The sequence below is a fragment of the Neofelis nebulosa genome, chromosome 9 (genome assembly GCF_028018385.1).
Source record: "Neofelis nebulosa isolate mNeoNeb1 chromosome 9, mNeoNeb1.pri, whole genome shotgun sequence".
Classification (NCBI taxonomy): Eukaryota; Metazoa; Chordata; class Mammalia; order Carnivora; family Felidae; genus Neofelis; species Neofelis nebulosa.
In genome coordinates, this window is record NC_080790.1 from 27,401,181 (window position 1) to 27,425,896 (window position 24,716).

Here is a 24,716-nt window from a genome sequence, read left to right on the forward strand (position 1 = left end):
AGCTGTTAGAATGGATGAGGCCATCAAGAGAGAGCATAGAATAAGAAGAAAAGAGCATTCAGGACTAAGCCCTGAGAAACACCAACATTTAGGAGTAAGGTAAAAGACAGAGGTTGTGTGGGAGTGGCCTCAGGATTAATAGGAAACCCGGGAGCGTGTAGGACCATGGAATCCAAGGGAAGAAAGAAAGAGAGTACTTGAAGAAGACAGTAGTCACCTGTATTAAATACCACTGAGAGATCTGTGAAGGTACCAGTCAAGAAGAATCCTTTGGATTTTACAGAATGGGGAGCTTATCAACAGCCATTTCAGTGGATTAGTGTAAATGAGAGCTACCTAAGAATGTATGAGAACTAAATGGAGTAGATAGACACAGCATGTGTAGAAAGGTCTGGAACCTTGACTATTAAAAAGACTGAAAAATATGATTCTAGCTAAAGGGCTTATGTGCAAGGAGGCTCTTGGTTACTTTTAAGACGATAACTGGAAATGTTTGGTCCTGATGGAATGACCCAATAGAGAGGGAAAGAGGGAAGGAATAGAAGATACAGGAGCAGAGGGTCAGCTAGAAAAGCATATGTCTTGAGAAGCCAACTGTGGATGAGCTCCAGAGGGCATGTGTCAAGGACCTTTATGCTGTTTTCCATGGAGAAAAACTGAAGAGGTTTAAGCAGAGGATTGTTTGATTGGACTGTTTCAATAGGTTAATTATTCTGTTATTATGGAGGATGGATTTGGAGAGGCTGAAAGCACAAAATCCATTAGAATGCCACTGTGGGAATTGAGGTTGGAGGCAGGGAACCTCTGGATAAAGTTGAGAGGAGTAGAGAGCATGGAGATAGAACCAAGAGAGAAAATCAGAAGAGAGTGATGGTTGGATGTGGGGAGGTAATTGAGGATGAGTCCCATGTTTTTGGACTGGGATGATGTTCGTGATTTTAGGGTGGTTTTCCTGGTGTCTTTAACTGTGCATGGTGAATATCCATTGTCCACATAATGAGTGATTAAAATCAGAACACAATTTTGGTTTACTTTCTCTGGAACTTCTAGCTTTTTCCAGAAATCAAATGGGAGGCTGCTCTGGGTAATTTTTAAAGCATAATTTAAGTAAATCTTTTTTCAAGTAGTGGGTTTCAAGGGAAGGAAGAAAATGATCTCTCATGGGCTAGTCTCGTTTTCTAGAATTTATGTACTAGAAAGTTGAATTGAATTATAATTTGCTACTTCTGTCATTTCTTGCTGCTTAATTTAGGCTACTAGCTTTCAAGACATACTTGTGACCATCAAGGCCCCATGTTTTTTGCCCGCCCTTTGCTGTCGAACAATGGCATGGTAGTCACTCTCTGCACAAGGGCATCGATTTGCTGCTTTCTGGCTCATCCCCATTTCCTAGAACAAAGTTATTTTCCATAACACATAAGGCCCATATTCTTCAGCCTTGTCAAAGCTGCCAGACCTCAGTGGACCTTTTTTTATAAGGCTCTTTCCATATCCTATTGTATTGTCTGGACCATATCCAAATCCAGTTTTTAATTTCCTATTGGCTAAATTTTATTTTTTTCTTTAGGCCTTGCACCCCTCTTCTGTTTAATCCTGGCTTCTCTCCTCTGCTGTGAGAGAGACCTTAATCTCTTTTGGGCCAGCAGCCATGCCATTTTAAAATTCCTTTGGGCAGCTATTCAGCTGGTTTAACATTGTTCAATCCTACTTCTTGGCTGGGATTTACTGTCTCCTGGTCGGCTTCCGTTCCTCTCAGTAAGAAGTATGAAGTCTGCATTTCCCCTGAAGCAGGAACCCTCCATCCTTTCCAGTGTGAGCGCCACCCCCCACCCCCAAATCTTTGGGCTTTATTTTCCTAAGATTCTGGCACCAAATATTTAACCACTTGCAGTTGGTCAGGAAGCCCTGGACTGAAATTGTGTGTCATTTCTTTTTACAAAGAAATTGAGAGAGCAGCAATGCTAGACATGGCCATGGGATTTCCTGTGGCTGGAACAACTTAGGTGCTTGATGGGCCTTCTTTGCAAGGGTTCCCAGAAAAATCACCTCTTTAGGACCTACAGTACCTTGGATATTTAGGTTTCAAGTATGATGGTAATTGGTGTTCAGGCCTTGTTGAAGGGCAAGAGGAGAGGATACTGGGTCAGTGAGGGCCAAGTTAAAAAGTGTGTGTCCTGACTTCCATCTTTGTAGTGAAAAAACTCCAGTATGCTTGTTGGACTCACAGTTTGGTTCTGTTTGTCCTCTTGTCCTGGCCTTTTATAGCCATCACCGTGATGGGACGCAAGAGGCTCTGATGAGTAGAACCACACAAGAGGCTGTGGTGAGTAGAGCCACAAAAGTAGATTCAGAAGGTTGTTCCTACACTAGACTCTGTTCCTTTGCCAGCTCTGACTGGGTAACTTTGAGGCAAGCTACTTTGCCTCCCTAGGCCTCAGCTTTCTAGTTCTTTAAATGAAGGGGTTGAACTGAATAATCTTCAAAGTCCCTTCAAGTTGAGATGAACCCCATCATTCATATACAAAAGGTTTGATGACAGGAAGGCTTTTTCTTCTCAACCATGCAGTTGTGGAGATTTTCCAGTGAATGATCAGAACTGGGACCTGTTTCTGTCATCTGTCTCTCTAGAGTGTCCTGGCAGCAAAAGGCTCATTAGCGAGCTCTTTCTTCCAACAGGTAGTCGTGTCTTACTCAGAATAAAGAAAGAGAAAATCAATAAAACAAAGATAGGACATGTTAAGAAAGAAGAAGCAGCACAACAAGCTGACAACTGTGTTTGAGAGAAAGAAAACCAAATCATTTCATTGACAAAATATCCACAAATACTCCTTTCTCCCCACACCCATACTTGGAGGGATATAGTACAGAAAGTCTAATGGAATCCTTGAGGTTTTATTAGGAATTTCATTGTTGAAGTCTGAATGTAGTTGTAATTTTCTGGTAGGTAAATAAGGTTTACCTTTTAGAAAATCATGCCTCTTTTCCGTTATTTGACCTTATTTCATAGTTCACTTTACCTAAGTGGGAAGGTGACACCATTTATACCTTTATTTGGGAATTTGAGGAATATGGTTGGAGTTCTGCTCTTATGTATAAAATCCCCGATAATAATTAGTAGGTTTTGAAAAACTTTGGTCTTTTGATAAAATGTACCAAGTAAAAAGCATATGGACAAGGAAAATAGATCTACCAAATGGGTCAGAGGTTAAGATCTTCACAGTGTGGGCCTGTCCAGTCATTGACAGTATTGCTACTTGAAAAACGAGCCACTGGTAGTTCCAGTCATCCGGAATGATGCTCTGTTTCTCTTTCTGGCATTTATATTAATGTTGTTATTAGAGGATTCATGTCAGCGATCTACTATCCTTGGTCTGTGTCATTCTTCCGTGAATCCATATCCATAATATTTATATCTGCCTTGCTCTGTAAAATATTAATAGCAAAAACTCGCACAAGAAATTAACAGTTCTTACAGGGGACATAACTAATTCATCAGGGTTGCCAGTCAAGAGGTTTCTGGACAGTCATTTCTTTGTCACTCCTCTGGTAGACAGTATGAGTGGTGATAATGCCATGTATGGCTTTTTCAGATGTCTAAGCAAAATTGGTTTCAGTAATTTAATAGGATGGCCATTCATTAAGCAAAGAGAAAACCTGTCTTATTAGCATCTTTCAAAATTGTGTTTCATATTCAAAAATCAACTTCAACAAAACAAGACGGCTTTCACTTGTCCATTTCATGAAACTTGCATCTTGGTAGGGCTTTTCTTCTAACATATTTTTATTTTTATAGAGTTGATCTTAATTATAGCCATTCCTGTTCACAGACAGGGCTAACAATGGAAAAATATCTCAGCGCTCACATCATCAAAGAGAGTTCTAATGAAATAATGTTGTTTTATACAGGTCATCAGAGAAGTAAAACAAATGTTGTCCTCTTATTAAGCTATTACCTCACCTCTTTGTTGAAAACATGAAACTGTGGAGAGTTAGAGTGTATCATTTTCATAAAATATTAGTTGCTGAAGAGCTCGTCTCCAGCAGGCATTCCACGTTATTTTTTCCTATTCATTCAAATCCAAAATATTGCTCATCTAAACTTTCTGTGTGTTAATCACTGGTACATTAAGTCTGAGACTGCAAGGCGCCCAGTAATTCACAACCATCTCAGGACTTGTTCACCTTAAGGTCACTTATTCAGTTCCCGAGCTGGTGGTCATTAACACGAAGTCATCATCTCCTGTAACTGCACAGGATTAGTAAAAGGGAAAGCAAGAGATTTTACTTCAAGAATCTGGACTGAAAAGCCGCCAGATTTTTAGGCACTGGTTTTCTTTCCTCCCTCTTTACTATCTACAGTCTCATTGAAGTAGGGCACTAGGTTGTTGGTGAGAGCCTGTCGAAGGTTCTCCACCCCAAAAAGTGGCCCTGATCGGCGCAGCAATTGCACGAAATGCTCTGGGAGCAGAGAGGAGGGACCATGGAGTCTACTGTGTGGGAGGTGTCCCTTGGGCTGATTCCTGATCAGCCTGGAGGAGTTTCTGACCAAAGCGGATAATGGAGAGACTTTCTAGTAGAGCCAGGGCATGGGGGGGGGCGGGGGGGTGGTGGTCCCATGTCATTGAGAAATGAAAGACCACGGGGTTTCAAGAAACTCTGGTATGCTCAGAGGGCTGGAGCATAAATTGGGAAGGAAGTGTTGGGCTAAGAACTCTGGCCAGATATTTAGCCAGGAGCCCAAGGAGGAAGGGTCCTCTGTGCTCAGTCATGGAGAGTGGTTGGTGCCCTCTAGCTAAGAAGAGATAACTGAATATTCTGAGCAAGGGAGTCTCACTGACAGGTTTGCAGTTGTGGAGAATGGATGAGAGGGAGGGCAAAGCTGGGGATAAGAAGTATGGGGGGGGATAGATAAGAGGGTATGATAGGGGAGGGACAGGGCTGAGGAGAGAGGGAGGCATGCCCCTAAGATTTCTGGCTGGGGTGACTGGTTGGAGTCTCTGATAAAGACAATGTAGGAGAACTGAAGATGAGGAGAAGGGTGATAATAAGTTCATTTATCATGAAAATGTCCCGTAGTATCAAATAAATGGTTTTCAAAGGACAGAGGTCAACCTTTGAGAAAGACTGGGGAATCACCAGTATATAATTGGTAATGTGAAGGATTTCTGAGTTTCTTTCCAGCCCTTAAATTCTGTGGCTCAGCAAATAATCTCTTAGGTAAATAACATTTCCGTAAGTCTAAAATTAACAGTGATCTGTGTTAAGTAATTTGATGATACTGTGTAGTTACTCTTACTGTTGTGATCAGTAAATAAATTGCCTTATGCTGACATTGGAAAGCCATCAGAACAGACTTACTGCATATCATCTTTGTATTAGATGTTGCAGGAGAGATTCATTTTTTTAGATGTGAAATAACGTCATTGAGTTTTTGGTTTAAGTTGAAGTAAGAGATGGAGGTAAAAAAACAAGGATAGAAATCAGAGAGATTTGTCAGTAAGCTCAGGAAGTGTGGCTTAGGAGGAATATAGTGAATTTGGTTTTAGGCTTGATGAGTTTGAGATTATACCAGAAGATGAAATGGGAATGATTAAGAATAGGAAAGATCTTCTGGCTAGAGATGAAGCTTTGGAATTCCTTCCAGGGACAATGGTAATTGAAGTCCAGATTGTCTGGAAAGGGTGGAACAAAGCAACACTGAGGAAGCAGCAGGTCCTAGGGAGGCCCAAGCCCTGGCAGACCCACCTTCAGGCTGCAAAAGGGTGAGGTCCAGCCAAAGCAGTTAAAAGTCAAACAAGAATTGGAGCATCCAGGTGGCTCAGTCAGTTAAGCATCCAACTTTGTTCAGATCATGATCTCGCAGTTCATGAGTTCGAGCTCTGTGTCAGACTCTGTGCTGACAGCTCAGAGCCTGGAGCCTGCTTCGGCTTCTGTGTCTCCCTCTCTTTCTGCACCTCCCCCGTGCATTCTCTGTCTCTCTCTCAAAAATAAACATTAAAAAATTTTAAAAGTCAAACAAGAATAATATTTCACTGTGGGATATGAAAGAGAGAGTTGAAGGTGGCAGCTGGCCAGCCTTGGAGGTCAAGGATGATGGTGATGACCGACTGGAAAATGACCATCAACTTTACTGACAGGTCAGCCTTTGGTGGCCTTTCTCAGAGGAGCTTCTTTGAATAAAGAGGGAGAAAGTGAGTTTGTAGGTCATGAAGGAAGAGGAGGAGAAATAATAGTGATAATAACGGTTGGCCTATATTTTCTGCTTCCCGTCACATGCCAGGCAATGTTATAAGCACTTTATACATGTTATTTTGTTGGGTCCTCACAGTAATTTTAGGACTATACCAATATCACTGGTAGTAGTATGGTTACTACTTGTTTTTACTGATGAGATAGGTGAGGAGCAAAGGCAGTGCGTGTAGATAGTTCTTTTGAGACATTTTGCAGCAATGGAATGAATGGAAAAGCACAGTAGGTGACATCATCAGTAAGTTAATGCTTTTCCAAGAGCTTTTAATATGTTTTTCTTTAATTTTAACATTTTTTTAATGTTTATTTATTTTTCAGAGAGAGAGAGAGAGAGAGAGAGAGAAAATGAGCATAGCGGGGGAGGGGCAGAGAGAGAGGGAGACAGAATCTGAAGCAGGCTCCAGGGCTCTGAGTTGTCAGCACAGAGCCTGATATGGGACTTGAACCCACAAGCTGTGAGATCATGACCTGAGCCGAAGTCGGACGCTCAACCGACTGAGCCACCCAGGCGCCCCTGAAATTTTAACATTTTTGAAGTCAGTGAGGGTAGAAGTAACTGAGGATGCTTCAGGTAGGACTAGAGGGAGGAGAGACTGGTAAGGAGGGGAGAAAGAACTTTGGCCTTGAAAGGAGAAGGGACAGCTTTGTTTGTGTAGAGAAAATTAAGAAAAGTGGGTAGTCACTTATTTTTTACAATTCAAAAGTGATACAGTCTCTGAACTTACTCTTGATTATGTTAGAAAATGAGGGAAGGAGGTGAGACAGCCACCAAATAATTATTGCATTCATCTCTTTCTTCTAGAACATTTCTTGACTCGGAGTTAACAAATTTAGAAAGAGCAGGGGTGCCTGGCTGGCTCATTGGAAAAATTGCTCAACTCTTGATCTCAGGGTCGTGAATTCAAGCTCCATGTTGGGTGTAGAGACTACTTAAATTAAAACTTTAAAGAAAAGTGAAGAAGAGGAAAGAAAGTTCAGTGTTTTTAACTCCTCCAAACTAAATTCTGTCAAGGGCTGCGTATCATTTTTTTTAACCATTTGCTATCTTCCCATGTATTTGGATGCAGTAATTGCATTTTCTTAATTGTTTCTCCAAAAGCCTATATTTGGGGACCATGTAATCCAAAGGCAGAAAGGACAGAACCCAACAGATGGAAATGTGGAGTGTGGCTGTAACAAGGAGAAGGGGGATGAGAACAAAAGGGAGAAGTAAATTAGTCACTGTAACGATAAAAAAGTGTATCTCAAAGTCTGTTTATAGGTTTATAATTGAGACATCACTTTTATGAGAACATTTTTATTGGGGAAAAAAGGCTCAGGACCACTACCATCATGTTTATAGGGAACACAGTGAATTTACAAGTCGGCCACTGCTAGTTAGTTGGAGCAGATTGATGCTTAGGACCTTAAGTGACTCTAACTTGGTGACAGCAGATATTCTCTTGTGAATAAGTCAAGACCGGCTGGTTACTCTGCTGAACTCATCAGATTCTCTGTCTTCCTCGCCCTCCTCCCACTCCTTCTCTCCTCCCTTCCTGGGAATGCTGTTGAGACTTGACCAAGGTCATACGTAGGGTTGAGTGAGAAACAGCCAGGCAGGTCAGGGCTTCTGTCGGCCCCACCTCCTCAGATAGAACTGTGAGCATGGGCCACGATCCAAAAAGGTGACCACACTTTCACGTGTTTCCCTTGTAGGGGAGTATACTGTCCTTGGAAATAAAGGGTAGAAAACATGTAGAAAATATGACCATGGCAATTACAGCAGTCATTTCCGTTTGAAAACATTTCCTGAGGCAAAGTAAATGTTTTCTCACAGAGCCCAACATTTGTCTATGAAGACATTTTCATCAAAACATTTTATTGATATGTAAAATGTTTTAAAAGTTCATTCTGTGTAAACATGATCATCTCATGCTAACCGGGGTGTGCTGAGCACCTCTGTCTATCCATTAATATCTGGTGTTTGTCAGTCTGTGCTTTGTGTCTGATGTCAGATGTCTTTTTTGCAGATATTGATGAATGTGTAAACAACACTGTTTGTGACAGTCACGGGTTTTGTGACAATACGGCTGGCTCCTTCCGCTGCCTCTGTTATCAGGGCTTTCAGGCCCCACAGGATGGGCAAGGGTGTGTGGGTGAGTTTTTAGATTTCTTTCCCCAACGTGTTTCACATCCCCTCTCCCCCACTTAAATGTAATCAACAGCAGGAGAGGTTGTAATAAACAAGGTAATTTGGGCAGAATTCATCATCATTTGATTTTGTCAAACAATTTTGGGGATGCGCAGAAGGATGGCTTCTGAAATTGTTCAGGACATTAAGAACTAGAGAAGTAGGGCTTGGAATTTCACATATATTAAAAAAGAACATCTGTTGAAACTCAGCTGCGGGTTTGGAGCCCTTCTGGAAGAGTCCCTCCTGCACAGGAAATAGTCTGGTGTGTGGTGTAGCTTGTCTGTCTTCAAGATGTACCTCCTTAGGCGGTGTATTTAAGGAAAAGTGTTGGCAAGAGTTTCATTTTCCAGGAATGACACCCGTAAAATGATGCTTCGGATTGTGCAACTATATTTCTTTGGTCTGTCTGGGATTGATGGAGCTGGAAGGAATCTTGAATATCATCAGATGTCCTAGAACAGGGTCCAGCCCATGCTCAGATAGACAACATATTTCATATTTCATTTTATGATCACCTCTGATTTTTTTAATTAAAAAAAAAATTTTTTTTTAGATTTATTTATTTTTGAGAGACAGTGAGACAGAGCATGAGCAGGGGAGGGACAGAGAGAGGAGACACAGAATCTGAAACAGGCTCCAGGCTGCGAGCTGCCAGCACAGAGCCCGACACAGGGCTCAAACCCACGAACCGTGAGATCATGGCCTGAGCCAAAGTCAGACACTCAACTGAGTGAGCCACCCAGCCGCCCCAGCTCTGAGTTCCTTAAATAGCGTTCATTGGGAAACATTTGCAATTAGAACCATTAAATGAGAAAGAAGATAGGTTAAATTCAGAACATCACAGACAATCAGACTTTTTCTTTACCCTTACTCTGTTCATTTTCATAGCAGATAATGTCTGAGGAGGAGTTAGCAACTTCTTAGTTTGAACATCTGCAATTAAAAGCATTAATTCATTTCCTGTGCAGATGAAACGGGGAAAGCAAAGTCGATTTGGAGGTTTAGTGATGAAATCGCTCACTTGAGTAGTCACGGCTTTTAAACCAGCACTGTCATAATTGCTAGTTCCAACTCCGACTTTAATCTCCTTTGCGCTAAAATACAAGCCATAAAAATTGTGTAAATATTTTGACTAAACAGGTCCTGTGATCTGGCTCCCATTTCTCAGCCTCACCGCCTCCTTCTGCACCTTTTACAGCCGCTTGTGGTTGCCCATGCGACTGTGAAGTCACTGGGCTGTTGTTTGCTCCTTTTGCCGGGAAGGGAAGAGCCTCCCGACCTCCCCTTGCTTGCCTGGGCTCATCCCACTTCCTCCTGAAGATACTTTCACTCTTCTCCCAGACACTGTCCCTGCTCCATCATCTCTCTCAAGCTCAGCTCTGACCCCTCCTTCTGCTTCCAGCATACCTTCAGCAGGTGCAATCATAGTATTTACACACTTTAGGGGGAATTGTCTGTCTGTGTGTCCTGCCTCAGCCACCTTCCTCAAGGCCTCAAGATCCTGTGGTTGAGAGCCTTGTCTGTCTCCCCCGCCCGGGACTAATGTTTGGCCTATTGTGTGTGCGCAGTAAATTTTAACTGTTGCATGATGAGATATATTAGGTGTCGGGCCACTGACATCACGCAGCTCCTGAGCCCCCGATTAATGTTCACTTCTAACCGGTCAGATGAGTGCACCAAACCCATCTTGACATGTCATTTCAGCCTACAAAACACCACCGTTAGAGGAGGAATATTTGTTATCGTTTTATTGGGCTTCAGAGGTGTCATTTTATTTGCTCATTCACTCTCAAGAATATTAACTGAGCACCTAATATATGTACTTCATGCTGGGTGTTCTGTAGAATTTAAGAGTTGAATCAGCCCTGAGACCAAAATTTGGCCATGCTGTTTCCTCTTCTTGGATCCTTCCTGCACCCTCACTTCCCCCAAATCCCCACCAGCTCTGCTTGTTACCCACTCATCCTTCATTTGGAACTTGGCTCCAATATCCTTTCCCTAACCCACCCCTTCACTTAAGGTCCACTGCTCCATATGTTGTGGCCTGTGAGATGATCTGGTTGACTTCCCTGACTTGACTGTAAGCTCCATGAAGACAGGAGTCAGGCCATCATTTCCCCAGTGCCTGGCCCAGCGACATAAACTAGAAAATATTTTGGGATTGAGTAAATTCATTCTGGTGGGAGAGATCTCAATAGTCGTGTAAATGATACATGCTAGAAAGTAGAAAGTTCCACTTGACATTTACCAAATTGATAAGTATGAACTGGCACATTTCTAAAGTCAATTTTTCTGGTCTAAATTATGACTGTCTGGGTTGATTAAATATGCCAACTCTCTGCTTTCCTTCATGTTATAATACCTTTTCATAAGCAAAACCCAGCTTATTAGGTTTATATCTGTTTATATACAAAGTGAAATGGAAAACTGAGGTAATTATCCAAATAAGTCAAGATACATAAACTTTTTGTCCAATTAACTGGGTATAGCAGGTGAAAATAAGATCTTTTCCCCTGAATGATTTGGGTAATTGCTCAAATATTTAACTTTGTATAAACCATCTCAGAGCATGCTCATGAAAGCTGATGTTTGTACATGTTTAATGCATAAAATACATGAGCATTTCAGATGTCAAGTCAGGTACTTTGTTGAATTGGACATTCATTAATAAAATTTCTTTGAAAGATACCAGGTAAAAGGTAGTATTGGGCAAGGTCAGACATTAGGATTAGCCTTTTTTTAGGGCTATGTGTTTGTATAATATCGAATAAAATGTACTCATTAGTAGATTCCTGGACTGTGTTTTAATTAAGTATAAAGTCCAGATGAAAAACACTTAGCAAAATAGAAATTACACTGTGGAACACCCACAGAATTTTTAGAGGCACGGTCAGTGATAAGTTATTGGAACACTTTGTTTCATGCGAATGATTAATGTATGCTGGCGAATATTTACAGGGGTCTTTCCTTTATTCCCCAAAGGGATACACAACCTGAATTCTGGTTGTAGAATTATGGACATCTTGGCGGCTAGAGAACTGTATTTTTAGTTATATGAGTAGATTTAAAGCAATTTTTTTAACGAATGTACGAAATGTTATTTCTGAAGTGCCAGTTTTGCTAATATTCCTTGAATTTAAAACTGAGAGTACATTGTCATTTCATTTAAGACCTCATTATGTCAAAAAGTTGAGGAAGAGAAAGTTACATGGTCAGAGTGTACATGCAATGCTTGATTCCTTTAAAGAGGAATTGGAATTTGGAAACGTTGCTTTGTGTTTTCACGGTCCTTTTACACAAACCAAACTGTGCAGCCTGGCCTTTAGGAGCCCCTTCCCCAGAATACTAGAAGGGTTTGATTGCTCCCTGGGGACCATTTGTGACCAGTGGCCACCACGAGCCCTGGCGCAGCTGGTAAAACAGAGAGCTGTCAGGGGTGAGGCACACATCTGACTTGATCTGTGCTCCCTTTTCCAGATGTGAACGAATGCGAGCTGCTCAGTGGGGTATGTGGCGAAGCCTTCTGTGAAAATGTGGAAGGGTCCTTCCTTTGTGTGTGTGCTGATGAAAACCAGGAATACAGCCCCATGACCGGGGAGTGTCGCTCCCGGGCCTCGGGAGGTAAGTCACAGTGGCTCCTCCTGGGGACTTGTACCTACACTGGTTTGGGCCAAACACTCTGGGAGTGAGGTAAGAAATAACCGAATGTTCTGGCACACTGCTGTCTCTGGAAGCTTCCATGCTTTTTCCGAGCCTGCCTTATCAGTGAATTAGGATGTGGTCAGTGACAACTCTGAGCTAGATGGCCTCTCTTGTGCTTTCCAACCCAGAGACGCCATGTGTAGGGTAAAGGATCCAAAATGATGAGAACATTCACTGGGAATTGCTTAAAACTCAGTGACAGCCATCAGCTCAGGGTTTAATATGGCATCATCTCATTAGGTTGCATAATCTTTCTTTCTTGGCCCTTGGAGAAACGTGTCTTGACACTTCTCTAAATTAAAAGCAACATATAGGCCTCTCAGGATCTACAAAGACTTCCACTTGTTTTTTCAGAAATTGGCCCAGAGAGTGGCTGTGTTTGCGTTCATTTAAAATTTGATTTAGTCTGTGTCGTCAGGGCACGAATTGAATTGGAGAACTGATGGTTTTCCAGATAAATTAATCAACTTCCAAATCACTCTCTTAGTTTGTGCCATGTAGCTATAGCCTGGTTATATTTTAATGAAAGCAAAAGACCAAATGATCATTTGAGAGCCAAATAAAATGAAACATTGGCCATTTGACTTTCTTGCTCAATCTCGGTTGTTTTTATCCATGTGTCTAAGAGTGCTCTCACTACTTCTCAACAGGGCACACTTGTTCTGTATGAAATAACCATCTTTGCAAGTAAAAGGAAATGCAATTTAAAAATATCTTCACATACACATATTCTTCTTAATTGTTAGATATAGAGGGGAAGGGTACAGAATTACAGAATTACACAAAAAGACAATACAATGTGTAATTCAAAAACACTGTCTGTGAGGGGGAAGAGGTGATGTATTGCTGGAGGGAGGGGTTATTCCTCGTTCTAGTGACCACCTCTGTGACACATGAGCTGTAGAGAGAAGACTTTTCATCTTAGTTGTTCCTAAAATAGCAAAAACAAACACACAGTTAAAAACCTGGCTGGCCCATAATGCGATTGGTTAAGTAACTGCCTTTTCCTATTTGTCTTTAGTTCCGTAGAGGAGTGCCTCACCCATGGTATGATGGTGAATTTATAGTATTTGACTGAAAGATTATAGTGTTATAGCATCATTATTATAGTATAGTGTACTATATTATAGTATTATAGTATTTGAAATAATTCACATATCATCATATTGTACACTCATTAAATGATTCCTACGAACGTTACGTAGTCCAGATAAATGCATATAGTACAATGTTAAGTCACAAAATGGACTGTTCCAGTGATTACAGCCTGTGGCAGGAGGGAAGAGGAGGACACATAAAATAGATAATTATTGGAATTAATGGAAATTTTAGCCTTTTCTTTTATTTTCTAAATTTCTTATACTACCTCAAATTTGGAATAACCATGGTGGTCTGCGATTTTCCAGCTGTGTAAGCTTGGGCATATCATTCCACATTTATGAGGTTTGGTTTTCTCACTTGTAAAATAGAAAGGTTTTATTTACCTCACAGAATTTTATGATTTAAAAAAAAAATCCTATATGTAAAAGGCATTTGTTAATGGCAGAGTACTCTATGAAGTATTAAAATAGTAAGCTATGATCCAAATACTTAAGGGATATCTATTTCTTATCCTTTTATGATCTGTTCTGAAATGGTGGACCTTTTTAACTATGTTTTTTCCTAGATAGGTATTTTTTTGCTGGAATGTTTCAGCAACATCAGGGAATGGTTCATTCACTTCACGTAGATTCAGTTTAGGTAAATGTCTGGGATCCTAAAGTTTGTTCATTTCTTGTTTTGGAGATTAATAGTACCTTAATAGGATCGTGAGACCATCTGAATCATATTTGGTGAACTGGAGTAGTTCATCATAAATGGCTTCTTAGGGACGCCTGCGTGGTGTAGTTGGTTCAACATCTGACTCGTGATTTTGGCTCAGGTCATGATTTCACGGTTTGTGGGTTCAAGCCCCGCCATCAGGCTCTGCACTGATGGTGTAGAGCTTTCTTGGGGTTCTTTCTCACTCCCTTTCTCTCTACCCTCTCTCTTTCAAGATCTCAAATAAATAAACTTGAAAAAAAATTTTTTTAACTGCTGCTTAAAACTGTACAGTGATTCATTTTGTAAGCTTTGTTCCTCATCTCCTATTTTTAAGCTTTTCTTTAATAAAGTCCCTAACATCTGCTTTGCCTTTTTTCCTCCGTTAGAGTCCTTGCTCTCATCTACTGACTGACTCTTTCTGGAAAGTTCTTCCAGTCAGAATTCACTAAGTACTGTCCTGCGTTTTTAAAGAACTTGGTTTTGAATACTCAGCTTCATAAAGCTGCCAATAGATACATAGTTTCTCCTTCCTCTTTGTATCTAATCTTTTCTTTTATGGTTTCTTACATATTTTCCCCATAGTTCTCTGGCTTCTGCTAAATATTATACATACCCAGTTGTTTTTATTGGTCCATGTCAGTATAATCTGACTAATTTATCTTGTTTCTGGCAGCTCTACCATACCTCAATCTGCAGAGTTCCTGGCGAACTGTAACTGATTATATGCAGCCTTCAGATTGTCTATGATGATATCTTCATCTGAGCAATTCTCTGTCAGGGTCCTGAGAGGCAGGCCAGCTGTCAACTGCAGGAGGAGACTTCTCTGCCCGACTTGAGCAGGGCTGTTTAATTGACCTGCCATTTGAAAAGGCATTTGAAGCTAGGAATCCTGGAAAAGATAATATAGTTTCTAAATATTTAAATTTTCACTTAAAGCGTATCAATGTACATTCATTTGCCAATCTTTGAAGGAGGGCCGAGAACTTGTTTTGAGTACAAGTCCACTCTTAAGAGTCCTGCATGGCTTGTCTTGCATAAACTACATTACGCATGATCTCCACCACCTACTTTAAAGGGAGAAAGAATTTAAAGGCCTTTGCCAAGTACGTGAGTGTAAAATTCCTCTAGATTTTTATCATTTTTCTCAATTTTTGTGTAGTTGTCTTTTTTTAATGTTTATTTTTGAGAGAGAGAGGCAGAGACAGAGACAGAGCATGAGCAGGGGAGGGGCAGAAAGAGAGGGAGACACAGAATCTGAAGCAGGCTCTGGGCTCTGAGCTGTGAGCACAGAGCCTGATGCAGGGCTCGAACTCACAAACCGGAAGATCATGACCTGAGCCGAAGTCGGATGCTTAACTGACTGATCCACCCAGGTGCCCCTACAGTTGTCTTATCCACACCTAATTTGATAGCGTTCCATTTACTGAATCAACTTTAGTCTTTAACTTGTTCTATAAACAACTCCTCGCAATTCATACTTTATTGGTGTATATACTGTTTAATTATATAATTACAGTAATTAATTCACTGGCACAGAATGTTTGAGAATAATCACAGATGAGTCTTGGTCAGCATACAGCTCAGCATGTGAGAGCAGGAAATGTGTGCTTCTGCCCAAGAGCAGCTTCCTGGCTGTGAGCATTCCACCTGCTGTGGGCACAGGCCTGGGTGCCTTTCAGAGGGCAAGAGAACATTGGTTAACGCAACAAGTTGGTTAAATGGGGGCCATCTAGAAGAGTTTGTATCCTACTCTAATCAAAGGATCTGCCGTTATACAGAACAAAACTTTTTATACCAAATTTAAGTGAGGGTTTTTAACAAAGATTCAGAATAATTTCACTATATACATTCTAGACCAACAGCTCAGATCTCATCCTTCCTGAAAAGTAATTTGGAAAGGAAAGATGAATTTGCAAGAAAGATGAATTTTACTAAGCTGCTAAATTTCCCCAGTCGGAGGGGATCCCACCAATGAGCAGTAGCACAATCCACAGTGGTATCGTACTGAGGACAGAACAGGAGCCAAGGGGTGATGTCAGGAAAGCAGATTGTGGATCAGTGCACAGAATTTTCCAATAAGTAGGGATAGGTAATGGTCATGAAATTACAGGTGTTTCCCTAGACGTGTCCCAAAACAAGTGGGATACCCACTGGTCGAAGGGTACCCCCTTCCCAGCAGGGTATTGTACCAGGTAGCCTTTATGGTACTTTTGAATTTTAATGTCCTAGGGTTTTTGTTTCTAAACTACTTCTTGGCTCCCACCTAATATTTTTTAGGTCTGGTCTAATGGTTTTCACTGCCTGGGCCTTTGGCCACTGATTTACATTGTTGTACATTGCCTAAAAGCACCTGCAACAGAAAGAACTAAAAAATGTCCATGCCACTCATCACGTGTAAGAGGGTATGGATATGAAATACAGCCTGATGCTTTTATTTTCTCAGTGCCTGTGATAATTGCTCCATAAAAACTTTATGTCCTCGGGCACTCTAAAAGAAGCAGTAAATATGTGGTCTTGGCAACTGCAGCCTTCAAGCCTTACCCACAGAATGCTGCTCTCTGTCTTGATTGGTGCACAGAGGAGACTCTGGGGTAGGAACTGAGCTTATTTTTAAAACAGAAGGTATAAGGAAAAGAACACAAAAAAGATATATGTTATAATTGAGGCAGGTATTCCTCACTTGAAGAAAAGCAAATAAACGAGATCAGAAATTATACAACATAAACTGGAGTGATTATTTGCATTATAGAAGAATTGTTCTTTATGCAGTTTATTGCAGCGTTTTCTTAAATATCCATTTTTCTGTCATGTATTTGAGAGCTTATTCTCACATCACAAGGTAGAGCCTAGGCTTCTACAACTAGGAAGCACCTTCATGGTTTTCTAGCCCAGCTCCTGTATTTATCTGTCAGGAAGCTGAGCCCCAAGGAGAAACTGAATGCTCTTCTTAGGGTCCCACAGCTAGGGCTGTGCGGGAACCTAACCCCGGGATCTTTTCCACTTTGCCATTCCCCTTCTCGAGGCCGAGGACCCCATGACTCCAACCTCTAACAATTGGCTTCCTGGGGCACCTGGTGGCTCAGTTGGTCCGGCCTTTAGTTTTGGCTCAGGTCGTGATCTCTGGGTTCATAGGATCAGGCCCCATGTGGGGCTCTGTATCAGGAGTGCAAAGCCTGCTTGGGATTCTCTCTCCCCCTCTCTCTCCACCCCTCCCCTGCTCACACTCTCTGTCTCTCTCTAAAAATAAATAAATAAACATTTTTTTTTAAACTGGCTTTCTTTTTGAAAAAAAAATAATGCATGTGATTTTATTTAAAACAATGCATATTCTTCTCAGAAAATTGGCTTATACGAAAATATATCAAAAATGAAAATCCCCCACAGTGGCACCACCCAGGAATAATCTCTGTCACTGTGCTGGCCTCCAGATTCTTTGATGGGGACCTCCAGGCTCCACCTACCTCCACAGAACTGTCCCCCATTTGATCCAGGGCCCCCAGGCTTGTCTGCTCAGAGCGCCTTTCCCTTGGGCCAGTGGAGAGCACCTACATGCTAAAGCCATTCGTCTCACTGCTCATTCCTTCTTGTGAAACAACTGACTGTGGTTTCCCGTCTTCCCTCCTCCTGCTTTCCTTCTGATTGATTTAGGACATTCCTTCCCCCATCCTCCTCCCTCTTGCTCTGGTCTTTTTCTTTCTCGTTTCCAGACTCTTTTTCCTCAGCCCATTCCTTAAATAATAATGTCCCGGGGAGTTGCATGTTTAGGCCTCTTTTTACTCTCTGTTCTTCTCTTGGGATATTTAATCGTCTTCTCTGAGTCAACTCTTACTTACGTGATACAGCCTGCCAAGTATCTTCTGCCTCCGCCTCTGTCCTCAGAGCCACACTCCTATTTCCAGCTGCCTATTATTGGCCCTTTCTCCCAGGGTGTCTTGTCAGAGTATCTGCCTGAAATTATCCCCAAACCAAATTCATTACCATCCCTTCTCCAACCTGTGTTCACTCATTAATTGCGAAACATCAGTCCTGGGAATCCTGACGTCACACCTTAATTTTTCTCCCCATTCCTCCAAGCCTCCAGAACATTCTGCCAATTCTATCTCAACAGTGTCCTTCAGCTCTCCCTGCTCCTGTGTTACCACTGCCCTGGGCCAGTCCTTCAACAACTCTTACCTGGACCATGGCGGTAGCTTCCTGACTTCCCTCCATCCCCTCCCACCGATTCCTCTTCCTTGCTGTTGCCACCATTGATGTTTTCAAAACATGAATCTGGTTTTATATTTATTTTTATTCAAGGTTTTATTTAAATTCCGGCTCGTTATGGGGAGCCTGGGTGGCGCAGTCGGTTAAGCGTCCGACTTCAGCCAGGTCACAATCTCGCGGTCTGTGAGTTCGAGCCCCGCGTCAGGCTCTGGGCTGATGGCTCGGAGCCTGGAGCCTGTTTCCGATTCTGTGTCTCCCTCTCTCTCTGCCCCTCCCCCGTTCATGCTCTGTCTCTCTCTGTCCCAAAAATAAATAAAAAACGTTGAAAAAAAAATTTTTTTAATTCCGGCTCGTTAACATTCAGTGCAACACTAGTGTCAGGTGTAGGATGTAGTGATTGATCACCACCTACAACACCCAGTGCTCATCACAAGTTTTAGCTGCTTATTGCTGCCTACAGCGTGAAGTCCAAAGTCATTGGCAGGGCGGCAGGACCCTTATACTCTGCCTTACTCATCTTTGCGTCCCCTGTAACCTTGCTCACTGCCTCACCTATGGCAGACACTCACTACCTCTTGAATCAAACTGCGTCTCGACATTCAAGAGTGTATCCCCTCTGTATTTATGGCGTCATTCCCAGCTAGTTCTGTAGAATTAAGACTGATTCGTTTTATCAGAGATAGATTGGAGGCCACAGTTGAATGAGGAATGATCTATTTATACTTCCTTGTAGGGCAGATGGTTCCTTCATGTCTTTCAGTTAAATAACAAGTAGAACAGAAGAATGAAAGCGTTTCCCTGCTGTCAAGGGACACATGTAAATCATCCTCCTGATTCTGACAATTGAACTCAAAGAGCATCCTTGTTCTCCTCCTAGAGAGGTCCGCTACAGGTTTTATGTATGTACATATTTTTTTAAAGGCAGGAAACCACATATAATATCATTGAACTGTTACATTTGGCGGAGTAGGGTTTTTTTTTTATGTGTTTAGTTAACCTGTAAAATAAATTAACATTGAGACAGTTTTTAAAAAATAATTTCTGATTAGAAAAAAAGACCTTCGATAGGAAAAAAAAAAATGAAAGACAGTGAGAGCATAGTATTTAAAATGCAAACATTGTAAAATGCCATAAAACTCCTGAGGTCTTACTGTGTATTTGTAATAGATCTATACTATAAATGTAGGTAAGGCTAGGGATAACATACTCATTTGTTGGGGGCGGGGGAAAGTTGAATCAGGTTTCTTCCCACGTTCAAAGAGCATAGAAGAATTTACTAATTACCAAACTGTGCTTTTACCTTTATAAAATTTTTAACTTGCTATATATATGTAAAATAACATCTGAGTTTTTAAGTGAGGAGATGTCCGTGTTTGAATGAACTGATGGCAGTTGATGCAAGTGACAGACTCCAACTGGATATGAGCCATTGCATGTTCTTGAGACAGGAGATGCCCACACTGGTGCGGCAGCAGTCATTTGGGGCCCTGGCATTTGCTATAAATATGGCCCAACGAGGAGGGGTTGGTACATTTCCTTTAAACATTTCCTGATATTTTACCTGTCACCTCAGATGTGGCGTTACTGTCCCAGTCATCTTCACAGGCCCTCACAATGCACCTGTGACAGTGTTTTGCCACGACGCTTGCTGTTGTGACATCCTGCCTCTTCTCTGTCTCCACGGGCGCCACCTGCTCACACGTCTCTGCGTGTCACACCTGTTTTTCTTTCTCCATGGAACGTCCTTCTTCTTTCAGGAGCCTCCTCTTTCACCCCGGTCTTGTTCTGACATTCCCGGTGTCCAGTACTGTCTCCATGAATCACAGGCTTTCTCCCCCCCCCTGCCCAGCCCCAGCCTGTTGTTATCTCAGGCTCGCTTCCCCTGTTCTCTTCTGTTCCTTTGCTGGAAAAAGAAACAAAAACAAAGAACCTTCATTCAACCTGGCTGGTATTTATTGCCTGCCTTTTAAGTTGAGGCCATGAGGTGAGTCTCAGTGACATCGTCCTCTACCCAGTGCCTAAATCAGGAACACGGCTGTCGCTTGTTGCATGACAGTGCCTCCCGGGCTCTCTGTCACCTTCAGTGACTTCCTTCACAGACCACCGCTCCCCTCACCCCGCTCTGCCCAGACCTGAGGACAGTCGTCCTTTTTATTCCTCCTCACCCCTGTCCACCTTATCTCCTGTCCAGTTTCTCTAGTTATTTTTGAAGAAGTTGGTTCACATGTCAGCTCTCCAGGCAGCCTTCTGTGGTAGCCCTGCCCACCCTATCCCTGTGGAGTGTGGCTTAGGCACCCTACATTTGCTCCCTTAGCGTTGTCACAGCCTGACTCCCCCATCTGCTTGACTTAAGGACAGGAACTGGGTGGAGGAGTCCTCTTCCAAGTGCTTTTTCTCTTACGCTTGGCTTTCTAATCTCTTGACTTGGTCCATATCTTTACCATCAAGGTTACCATCTGTTCCCATTCTCCCTTTTTCCTTGCATTCATTCCTGTTCAGCCCACTCCTATTGTCCGTGCTTGTTTTCTGAAACTCAACAATGGCTGTCTCCTGAATTCCACCTGAAAGACACACACTTTCGGTACATCTGGAGGGCTCAATTGGTTAAGCGTCTGACTCTTGATTTCGGCTCAGGTGATGGTCTCATGGCTCGTGGAGTCAAGTCTCACATGGGGCTCTGTGCTGACAGTGCAGAGCCCGCTTGGGATTCTGTCTCTCCCTCCCTCTTTCACTTGTTCTCAAACTCATTCTTGCATTCTCACTTTCTCTCAAAATAAATAAACTTGAAAAACACACACACTTTTTATTTTTCAAGTCTTGGAGAAAACTAGGAAAAAAAGGAAATATGTGAATTTTCAAGTTCTCTTTTATTCCTTCTTAGAATATTATGCTAAAAATTCTTTTCCCATAAAAAACAGGAGTGGGGGTGCCTAGGTGGCTCAGTGGGTTAAGCGTCTGATTTCAGCTCAGGTATCAGGCTCTGTGCTCACAGCTCAGAACCTGGAACCTGCTTCGAATTCTGGGTCTCCCTTGGTCTCCCTCTCTCTCTGCCCCTCCCCTGCTTGTGCTCTGTCTCTCTCCCTCTCAAAAATAAATAAACATTAAAAAAATAATGAAAAGCAATAAAAAACATGAGTTGGCATAAAACATTAGTGCCTATGGTGATTTTAAAATAAAAAACGGAATAAAGCTTTGTGAATGATTGAGTTGAAAGTAATTTACTGAACATTACCGGGGTCAGAGTTAGATAAATTGATGCCTTTTTAGGACTCTAGCAGGTGTTTTACTTGGAGGCATTGTTTGCTCATGGGTATTTGCTCATGGGTCTTTGGTCATTGTCGTAAACCTGACTGTCCCAGAAAGGTATGAAGAAGATTAGCGCATAAAAGCCTTCAGAATACTTTGCAAATGTAAATTGAAAGACAGGGGCCCATTTAGAATGCTCGTGTCTCCCTTAATTAGAAAAATGTTGCAGATTTCCTCAACCTGACAGCAAGGCTAAGATTAGACCGAAGGAAACCATCCTCTAAATGAACACCACATCTTCTTCTTTCTGAGGAACCAAGAGAGAAGATGTTTCTAGAAAGTGCTCTTCATAAGTGGCACCATATGACTCAATCCATGACTTTCTCTTCAGAGCCAGGGAACATGATTATACTCTATGTGACCTGGTGGCTAAACTCTACACCAGCAAGGATTATCTGCTGTCCCCTCCCCATTTGTCTCAAAGAAGTTAAAAAATAAATAAACAAACTCATGCTAGTTGAGACGCTAAGAAGCTGAGCCCCATAGGAGAGGTTTCGGAAAGGCAACAGGCATGAGACATTGGACCCAACCTAAATCGTCTCTTCTGGAAAGTAAGGATGCTTTGTAACCTGCACATACTGTTTCATGGAGTTGCTCTGTGGATCACAAGAAAGGGCCTCTATAAAAACTGTTTCAGAAACATGTGTAAAAGTTCAAAAAACTCACTTCTTACCATCTTCCATACCCTAGGATTAGACTATGCAAATTGCTGTTTATACATAGATGTGATGCCAACCTCTTAATAAAATTGAAAAATCAAATCCAAAGATACCGGAGGAGAGGTAGTATATTTCTTAGAAGTCTGTGGCATGAGGTATATAGTATGGCTCATGTTACTCATAAAATCTTTAATAAAAATAAAATTTATTCTTTTTAATGCCTGGCACTTTACTATCCATTGATTAGATCTTTTAAAATTGCTTGGCAATTTAACCATTCTTCCTGTGGCAGCAAGTGACCTAAACTCATAGAGATTCTTTAAAGAAATCACATTGCATTGTGTTTACTGATGAGTTTTCCCCCCAGTGGAAAAATGCTCTAGGAAGTTAGTTATTTAAAGGTTAGAAAGATAGGGAAATTGCTGTTGTTTCACAAAATGACCTTTGTGGACTGGTTTTTTTGAAAAGAATTTGCATCTCTTTCCAAACACAGATGAGGGCCTGACTAACCCCCAATTTCAGCTGTATAAACATTGAGCTTTCAAACTGCTGGGATAAAAAACAAGACTTGTAACAACCGATGTAAAACCTGAATAATAGGATGATATTACTGGTTGTCTCCCTTATGCAAAAACTTGTGAGTTTCCTTCCAAAAAAGAAAAAGAAAAAGATAATTTTATTTCTTAGTTTATGTGCTATGAATATAACAAACATTGTAGAAAACAGGCCTAGGTTGGTTTGTTTGTTTTTATATATATATATATATATATATATATATATATATATATATATATATATACACGTATATATATACATGTATATATACGTATATATACGTATATACACGTATATATATACGTATATATACGTATATATACGTATATATGCGTATATATACATATATACGTATATATGTATGTGTGTATATATAGATAGATAGATATAGATATATATGTTTTTGTCTCCTACATAAGCCTCTGGTGTCTGATTACTTAGGAATATAGCAGTTTTCATGATGCCCTACTGTATAGTATTCCATGTTGTAAGAAATGCCATGACATACTTACAACTTGGAACGCAAGAAGAAAACAATTATTCAGCCCTCTCTTTGCACAGACTGTAAACTTGATTGACAAGCTAATTACACTGCTGATTTGATTTGTATTTCCAAATGCATACATTAATAGCTGTACTTTTAGGTCAACTGAATAAAATGAGCAAAATCATTAGTAATGGGCTGCCAATTAATTTACAAGTGTTGGGGGAAAGTTTATAAATTTTTCTGCAAGACTCATGGTGGATTTTAATAATAACTTCAAACGCCCTTTTCCCAAAGAATTCTGTTTATAAGAGCTTGGAGCCCCTCGTAAAGAGAAGGAAGCGGTGGTTGACTGCTCTCTGCGTGTGGGCACAACACATTTCTGTCTTTTGCACACTTGAAAGCTAGAAGAGATGAGGGCTGTGGCAAGTTTTATCTGATTTCACATCCAAGGAAATGGACTTAAAACCACTTCATAATCTGTTGTAGAAATCAGCATTTCCTCTTTTTCCTGGACCTGTATTCAAGGTTGGAATTTGCCATCAGCTATTGACACTGACTTAGAATCCAGCCTGAATTATGTCAAAGATAGAATGATCTAACAGCCACAATCAAGTGTGAAAGGGGTCTTCTACATTCTCATTGATGTTCTGTGTACGTCAGAGTTTTGTTTGCCATTTTGCTTGTTTTCCTTGCCCTAGGAGGAAAGAAAGGGTAGTTACTTTTCTGATAGAATTTTGTGGAATTCTATTTTAGGAACACTTTTGCTAAGTGGCGTATTAATCTAGTCCTTACAGTCAATCTGACCCTGCCAAAGTAAGTATATAGGGCACTATTGTGAAAATAACGCCTTAAACTTTCCTAATTAATTGTGCACCAACTGCAAAACAAAGGTAGGTGTTGACCTTCAGGTCTTATCCCCACTGGCAAATGTTTTCCCTTTGTCCTTGTAGTTCCTTCATATCTAAGAAGTGTTCTAATGAAAATATTTCATTGAAATTAATCTAAGTAATTGTCACGGCAGTAGTCAGCTTTTTATTTGATATAGCATAAAATAAAAACTATTAATAAGTCCTGACTGGATCATACACAGTAACTGAACTCTGCAGCATATGGTAGAGAAGAGATTAGACCACTTTACAAGCCTACTCTCAAAATACTGACCTTTTTTTAAGTTTTATTTATTTATTTTGAGAGAGAAGGTGGGGGAGGAGCAGAGAGAGAGGTAGAGAGAGACAATCCTGAGCAGACTCTGCACTGTCACCACAGAACCAGATGTAGGCTCAAACCTATGAACTGTGAGATCATGACTTGAGCCAAAATCAAGAGTCAGACTTAAGCAACCGAGCCACCCAGGCGCCCCCAAATACAGTACTTCTAAAAGCTTTTAAAAGCGCAGTCTTGTTCATAGGCTATAAATCTGATGGGATTAAATCATTTATAGTATTATCTGAAAGTAAGTGAATTTTGTTCTCATCGTTTGTATTCTCTCATATCACTTTGTCTTTTATCACAGAGGGTTAAACTGAGTCTGTTGGAAAATATATTCCTCTAGAACACACATGAGCCAGGACTAGAACCG

At 41.2% G+C, this 24,716-nt stretch overlaps 1 protein-coding gene across 11 annotated transcripts in view; it reads left to right on the top strand.

Annotated features, from left to right (window-relative positions):
* The window catches only part of LTBP1 (latent transforming growth factor beta binding protein 1), a 402,356-nt gene that overhangs the window by 345,267 nt on the left and 32,373 nt on the right, over positions 1 to 24,716 (top strand). For 7 of the 11 annotated variants that reach the window (XM_058683000.1, XM_058683003.1, XM_058683001.1 and 4 more), the window contains 2 exons: positions 8,259 to 8,384; positions 11,900 to 12,043. The exons of 1 other annotated variant lie outside the window; for it this stretch is intronic. In XM_058683000.1, the coding sequence (XP_058538983.1) occupies positions 8,259 to 8,384; positions 11,900 to 12,043 (270 nt within the window). The remainder of the gene's footprint in view (positions 1 to 8,258; positions 8,385 to 11,899; positions 12,044 to 24,716) is intronic. 3 more of the 11 variants (XM_058683002.1, XM_058683009.1, XM_058683010.1) reach the window with 1 other exon arrangement.